Here is a 7,288-nt window from a genome sequence, read left to right as displayed (position 1 = left end):
GCCGCGCTCCCGCCACTCACACGCACACGCACCTTGGGGCTGGGGAACAGGTCGCCCTTGGCCAGGTTCCGGGCCTCGGAGCCGGCCAGCACGTGGCCGCGGAGGTAGGTGACGATGTCGCCGGGGCTGTAGCGGGGGAACGTCAGCACCTCCATAGCGCCCAGCACCCGCCGCCAACGGCCGCGCCGCGCGCCGCCTGCTTGAATGTGGCGGGCGCCTCCTCCCCGCCCCCGACGTCACTTCCTCCACGGCCCTAACGGCCTCTCACGGTGCGCCACGCCCCCGATCTGCCCCAGAGCCTATCAGCGACAGCTGGGGCGAGGGCGGGAGCTCCCCGGGCTCCGCCCCCGCGCGGACCGTTGACCGTTGACAGCGGAGGCGCTGTGGGGAGGAGGGAGCGGCGGGAGCGCCGCCGCCCCCGCCCCGCGTGATGTCAGCCCTTGTGGCCGGTGTCCCGCAGCCACCGGTCGCACAGAGCACCGACACTAACCCGCAGCTGGTTGCGCTCGTGCGGAGGGGTCGGAACAGGCCTTTCTCGGCGCGCCCTCAGCAGAGGGGCACGGGCCGCCTCCTCGATGAGCACGGGGTGGCTCCGCCGCGCTCCCGAAGGCCGTTAACAGCACCGCAGCAAGGCACTTCCTTCCCCAGGACGGACGGCCGGCAGCTGCCGGCTGAAGGAGGACAGCACCGGCTGGAATTTTCACGCGGAGGTTAAAGCGCACTTAAGGCTTCTGGAGCAGTGCTTAGCATAGCACCGTGCTCGGAGCCTTAAGGCCCAGGTTTACAGACAGTGCTCTGGGAACAGAGATAGCAGCAGCATTTTACCAATGCCTTAGCACAGCATGTGGGCACACGCTGCACGTACCTCATTTGCTGCCTGCCAAAAGGAGCACTGCACAGTTTTTCCTAGCTTCCTGGTCATCCTTCTTTAGGATACAAACCCAGCTGCTTCGCCTCTTAGTAGCTTGAAGGCTACAGGGAGTACGGCAGATAGGACTGTGCCCGCACTCTGAAGGCTTCTCTGTTTCTTCTTGCAGCAGCCTTCCTCTACTTGGGGGTGGTTTCATTACAGACTTAATGCCTAAAAGAAAATCTGTAAGAGCCAGCTATCCAGGCTGCCGGCTTGAAGTCCACTGGGCCAGACAGCAGCCTAAAACCGAGTACAAGATTCCATGTTTTCAGGCTAACAGCCAGAGGAGAAAGGCATTCTTGGCACGTGTGGTGGCCTTACACATGGAGGCATTATGATGCACACGTGTCTTTGATACCTCAGCATTGAGAGACTAGCTCGACACCTGCAGGCAGCCCTCGGCCTTCCCCCTCCTGCTAGCTGTTGTGAAATGCAGAGCTATGAGTGGCAGCAGAGCATTTTGGACTGCACACGCATTGCCCAGCCCCAGCCTGCTTGCCTACATGCAAGCTGTCAACAGCCAGACTTCTAGCTCCAGGGTTCTCCGAAACAGGGGACCTTAGTGCCCTCTAGAACTTGGCGGATGCCTTTTTTCTGCTGCTGAGTTGGACAGAGGGAGCGCGGGGGAGAGACAATTTCTTTAACTGCTTTACAGCCCTTGACTCTCTTGAACRCTAGAGGTTTCAGGGATGGCTTCCCCACAGCCTAGCTTTCCCAACAAATCACAGGCCAGAGGCTCTCATCGCATGCCTTCAGCGTCCTCTTTCTGTAGTCTGTGACTCCATGCAGAACACTGAGACGAGGGCATGATTTAATTATTTAATTCCTGGAAGAGCATCCTTGCTCCGCAGTGCTGGCAGCTGCAGCAGGTACCTGGAGCTACAGCCTTCCGCCTTGGCTTGTTTCAGCTGGGGAAGACGTGGAGCTGTCTTCAGCCACAGGTCTCCCACGGGGCCCTTTCCAGCGAACCACCACTCCTAAGGAAAACAAAAGCCCCAGTGAGAGCCGAGAAGAACAGGAGATCCCCAGAGCCGTAATCGCTGTCTGGCAAGGCAAGCAAGGCCTCTCGCAGTCGCTTGTTCCATGCATCAGCCAATTTGCCATGCTGCAAAAGCCTATCAGGGAGGGCAAGGAGAGGGAAAGCAAATGAAGGCTCATCACAGCATGATGCTGGGCTCCCAGAGCTGGCTTCAGGGAGAGGCAAAGATTAAACTTCACCACTCCTCAGCCMAGCAGAGATGCTGGGAAGGAGCAGCTGCAGCGCATACTGCTTCCTCAGGTGTCCTTCCAGCCCCGCCTGGGTGAGACACATCGCAGCTGCCACTGCCCTCCTGGGGGGAGGGCTAATAGCACCTACCAGCTCCCCAAGCACTTTCAGCATATGCTCTTGAAGCTCTCTGGGGGCTTTCCCTACGCGGACCTGCTGCAGTACAGTCCGGGCCACCTTCTCCTAGGGCATGCTGAACCTCGGCCCAGGAAGCAACTCAAAGGCAAAGAGCATCAACTTACAGTGCACATCTCCAGCCAAGTCTTCTCCAGGAGGTTGCCATTCACCTCACAGGCTTGGAGGCCCTGGTTGAGGCACAGCAGGCTCGTTCTTCGTTACCCAGCATGCGGAAAATGTACACTTTCAGGTGGTAGACTCTGGGGTAGAAGACAGGGCTTGTAGAGCACCGGGAGAAAACCTCTTCTGCAAGCTACCGAGAGAACAATGGAGAGGCATGTCAGGAGAAGTCATTGAGCTCGGCCATGGCTCGGCACTGAGGGCAGCACCTCTATTCCCCAAGGAGAAAAGACAGCCACAAAGGGACAAGGAGTGCACAGCTAGCAAGGCTGACATAGCACACAAAGCTCTCCCGAGCCATAAGCCCTCACACGGAGCAGGCATTTCAGCAGGGCTCACTAGCTCACGGCTGTGGAAGTCTCTTCTCCTCTCTTGCAGGACATTCCCACAAGGCAATTCTCACACGCCCAGGAAGACCCCCTGCACCTGACTGCCTTCTCTTCCACCTCTTGCTGAGACCCCTGTGAGAGGAGGCTTTCGCCATGTTCCTCTCTAGCCCACTACACTCTGGCTCTACCCTGGCTCCAACCCATCACGGCTGCTTCCACCTGGCCTCGTCGAGCCACGGCTGTTAGGAACACAGCTTTCCCTAGAGTCCCCTCACAGCACGCACATCCCCTTCGTCCTCTTCCCTCACCCTTAGAGCCCCGGGGCAGCTCTCCAAGGCCCTTGCCGTGCTGTGCTCAATGTCATTTTTCAGCACCAGGGTGCAGCACTCCAGGAGCCGACTGCATGCTTGAGTGGCAAAAACGGAGGCATCAGCTCTCTTCAGCAACCGCCTGGCCTTTTCAAAGGGCTTCTGGAAGCTGTCCCACTGCCCAAGCCTCGCAAACCTACAACCAGAGAGACACACACACACACACACATATTTTGTAGCAATGATCAAGTAATTGGACTGTCTCCTAGGCTAACAAGTCTTAGGCTCCTTGCCACCTTGCTCCCAGTGCACGGCCCCCCAGCCCCTTTCACCACAGTACCCCAGGGACGACCGCCTCGTTGGAGACAGGCCGCGGGACAGGACAAGCCCAGAGCTCCCACCTCCCCTGCCAGAATCCCTGCCTGGGGCCTCTCGCCAGTCAAAGCAACTCTGTAACTTACCAAAGAGCCAGGGATGAATACAGTCCAAACAGGATGCTCTTCTGTGATTTGAGGATGCGGTTTGCTTCATTCTGCTCTACGAAGCTCCTGCACTCTTCAAATGACTTATACTCCCAGCCTGTAACACAAACGTATCTCAGAAAAGCAGTGCTGCCCTCCGCTGCCTTGTTGTCCCTCAGGCATTCGTAGCAGGAGAAAGCTCAAGCACAGCAGGTGAATTTGGGGGCAGGTAAAGCACTCAGAGAGCAAGCAAAACCTAACAGGAGTGATGCAAGGGCTGGAGCTCTCCCCTAGCTCCTCAGGGCTATTCAAGCTCCACATAAACGCCCTTTTATTCAGCAGCTTTCTAGCGCTGACAAAGAGRTGCTGCCATTGACCAGCAAATGACAGCGACTCCATAGCAGAGGCTCTTGGATGCCTCCTGGTCAGGCACATCCCAGCCYTGCTATGCCCGCTTCCCCAGGAGCCAGAGCAGAGTGAGCCTAAGAGGAGGTTTCAGAAAGGGGAATCTCAAAACACAGGAAGCAAACATGGTAATTGCAAGCACTTTGAAATTACCCTTGGATCACATGTAGAAAAGGCAGAAAAAGAAAGGTGGGAGGGTGGGGAAGGAAAGAGAGAGACACACACACACGCCCCCAAATGGCCGAGGACTCTGCTGAGGAAGCAAAAGGATTGCTGGAGGCTCCGGGGTCAGTGTGGTATCAGGAGAAAAAACATCTTTGCAAGCCTCCTGACTCTCTGTGGCCCTCCTCACTGAGCACTTACCAGCATAAAGCAAGAGGTCTAAGCAGCAGGAGAAGAAGCACGCCTGCCCAGTGATCCTGTGCTCTCCAGCCACCTGCTTCTCTAGCCTGGAGAGCACTTCTGCACATTCCGGGTACCTGGGCAGGAACACAACGAGCCTCCATGAAGCATCTCCGTGGGGTGGGACCCAAGTCAGCACCTCCGGACGTGTCCCGCCCCCCTTCCCATCATCCCTCTCTCCCTCTCTTTCCCTTCTGTGCTCTTTCTGGCAACTCCATCGGAGTTTCTCCATCGGACTTTTTTTCCACCCAGTAATCTTTTGGCAACAAGTCTCCAGGGAAAGGCTTCCATGACCCAGCCCAAATGGCAAGCCCTGGAGCAAGACTCAGGCATCCTTCCCATGCAGCCGGTGCTTTCCCGTTGGCCCAGGAGCAGAGCTAGTCACCTTTCCATCAAAGTCTTTTGCAGTAAAAASAGGCAGAAGAGCATGCACAGATCCCCAGTGCCCTCCACACTGTCCCAGAGAACGCRTTGGGTTCAGAAGCTGTTCCTCTGGAGAGCTTCCCCTAGACGAGCGTGCGAACGGAATCCAGGGCCTTCTCCGGCACCAAGGCCAAGTGGCAGGGAAAGGCCCGTGTCCACACAATTARACCTGGCTAGCGCCCAAAACACAACGAGCGCATCCAAGCTGCCCAGCGGAACGGCTCCCTGCACTACCCTCTCTCCTAAACCAGGCCTGGGAATTGGCTGGGGGAAGTACTACATGGCCAGGGCCAAAACCAAGCCAGGAACTGTTCAAGCAGGTGAAAAGCAGACGCTCGCGTTCCCAAATAGCCAGCAACCTTCCTTGGCATTATTTCATTTACCAGCGTAGATACAGCCAGCGAGTATCAAAGACGACACCAAAAAGCCCTCTTCTCTGCGCGCAGGGAATGACACAAGAAGGATCTCTGCTGGCTCCCTGACACCGCGCAACCAGCAGTCTGTCCAGCAGCAGGATTACCTCATCTGGAGAAGGAGCGCCATGAAGAGCGTGGCTAGAACCTTGTAGTCCAGGTCGGGCTTCTCCAGCTCCATGCACAGGCTCTTGGCACGATAGCCTGGCAAGGAAAAAAAAGCAGACTCACACAGGCTCTCTCTGCAGAGATCTCTTCTCACAGGGAGCGGGGGCAGTATATACCGACGTCAACAGAGAGGGGCAGATTTCCCAGGCTGAGGGTCAGATGGGACAGGGCCTGGGCGAATTTTGCAGCATTTAATACCCCTCCTCCAAAGGGCTTGACGTCAGAGCTAAGCTGGATGGCTGCCCGCCCATACTGCAGCCACTCTTCCCGGCAGCCCAGGTCCTGGCAGCACTGCGCGTATTCCATGTAGGACAAGAGGATCTGAAAGGGTCCCAACAGGAGAATGCACAAGACTGAGTCTCGCCAGGGTGATTCTCTGGCCTGGAGGGCACAGGCCATAAACCAGCGGCCAGTTTCTCTCTTCTCTTTTACTCTCAGGGCTCTCAGCCGTACGACAAACTGTTCTTACGACTGCCACTGCTAACTGTGGCCGTGTCAAGACGAGGGCCACAGGGTGTCTGTCGCACACGAGCTTTATAAATGGCCACAAGGAAACTACAGAATATGGAAACTGGTGCTGGCTTAAAGCCACAATCAGCCCAACGATTACAGTTATGAAACAAATCCAACGAGAGGAACAGCCAAAAAGAACAGCAGCCCACGTCTTCTGAAAGTTCATAAAGAAAAGTTCAGGGACATGGACATCTCCGTCGTATTTGGCCTCTTCTTGCCGGGGCAGACCCTGCTGCTACTCTTGCCAGGCCAGGGGAAAGGAGCTATGTCAGAAACGCGTCTGCTGCCGCTGCAGAGAGAAGGCACTCATGTGACTCGCATCCTCAGACTCCTCGGCCATGTTGACCTTCATGAGCGCTGCCAGGCATGATAGCCTCCAGCCGCTGGAAGTGCTCTCCAGGCTGAAGAGCTGCTGCAGCAAGGAAAGGCAGCGGCTCTGCCGGAACAGCCAGGGGAGCCTCTCCCTCCCGCCACACAAGAGAAAGTGCTGGGCCACAGCCACTAGCTACACAGGGCCGGGTCAGGCAGGGCCAGGGGAAGCGGAGGGGGGCACAGAGGAGGCAGCTCTCCAGCAACACATGCCAGTTCCCCCATCCATTAGCCTCCAGCTCCCTCCGCAGCTTTCCCCACGCTAAGACCTATGCTCGCGTAAAGGCTGGGCTTAAGCCTAGGCAGGTGTGGGCCGAGGGGCTCAGGACCAGGAAGGAAATGGCTCTTTCTTCCCCTCTCTTTCCCTTCAGCTTCTTACCCTGCCTCTTGATGAAGGGAGGATTCTTTACTCTTCTTGTAAGACGCATGCTCCGACCTCTCCAGGACAAACTGAAAGATGACGCCCASTGAGGTGACTGGGAATTTCCTGTTCAGCAGGCTCAAGGCCTTCCTGATCGTCGTCTTTGCCAGGTCCATGCATCCCATATTGTAGCAGACCTGCACAGGACAAGGGTTGTTAAGACAGTCCCAAAGGACTCCGACTGAGCACACACCAAATTTCAAGTCTCTGGCTCATTCTAGGCCGACGGCCTCGACCGGTTTTGGCCAGAGGGTGAAGCGGTCACAGGAAAGGCTGTGCCTCAAAATGCCGGCGATATCCCCGCCACTCCCCAGGAAGGCATCCAACTCCTCCCACCAGGAGAGCCCTCAGAACCACCCCCGTCACTTTACCTCCCCTTTCAGGCTCAGGAAGGTGGCTTCTTCAAAGCGGGCAAGCACCTTGGCTTTCTTAGCAGAGCTCCTCAGGACCTCTGCTCTGTTCAGATTCGTAAAGGCCTTTGAACAAGCACACAGAGAGCACGTGAGCGTCGCTGCGGAGCCTGCGCCCAGCCCCATCATTCCCACTTGCCTCCAGCATCTCTCTGAGGAGGGCACGCACCTGCCCCTGGCGATGCCCACCCT

At 57.0% G+C, this 7,288-nt stretch overlaps 2 protein-coding genes across 3 annotated transcripts in view; both read right to left on the bottom strand.

Annotated features, from left to right (window-relative positions):
- The window catches only part of NUF2 (NUF2, NDC80 kinetochore complex component), a 16,581-nt gene extending 16,423 nt beyond the window's left edge, over positions 1-158 (bottom strand). The window contains exon 1 of the mRNA XM_026084682.1: positions 33-158. Coding sequence (XP_025940467.1) covers positions 33-155 — 123 coding nt within the window. The 5' untranslated portion in view covers positions 156-158. The remainder of the gene's footprint in view (positions 1-32) is intronic.
- A 1,605-nt stretch (positions 159-1,763) lies between these two features.
- LOC112975021 (adenylate cyclase type 10-like) lies at positions 1,764-6,916 on the bottom strand. 2 transcript variants are annotated; one of them, XM_026084618.1, is made up of 8 exons: positions 6,645-6,728; positions 5,500-5,704; positions 5,323-5,419; positions 4,341-4,456; positions 3,573-3,690; positions 3,112-3,307; positions 2,420-2,607; positions 1,764-1,887 (listed from the first exon to the last, which is right to left on the bottom strand). In XM_026084618.1, the coding sequence occupies exons 2-7, from the start codon at positions 5,687-5,689 to the stop codon at positions 2,461-2,463; spliced, it is 864 nt and encodes a 287-aa protein (XP_025940403.1). In that variant the 5' UTR covers positions 5,690-5,704; positions 6,645-6,728; the 3' UTR covers positions 1,764-1,887; positions 2,420-2,460. The 2 variants fall into 2 exon arrangements, with proteins under 2 accessions (XP_025940403.1, XP_025940404.1); XM_026084619.1 differs by lacking the exon at positions 5,500-5,704 and having other exon boundaries at positions 6,645-6,916.
- Positions 6,917-7,288: the final 372 nt, after the last annotated feature.

This window comes from Apteryx rowi, unplaced genomic scaffold (genome assembly GCF_003343035.1).
Source record: "Apteryx rowi isolate R43461 unplaced genomic scaffold, aptRow1 scaffold_65, whole genome shotgun sequence".
Classification (NCBI taxonomy): domain Eukaryota; kingdom Metazoa; phylum Chordata; class Aves; order Apterygiformes; family Apterygidae; genus Apteryx; species Apteryx rowi.
The sequence above is the reverse complement of the archived record's forward strand: the minus strand, read 5'-3'. Positions and strand labels throughout refer to the sequence as shown.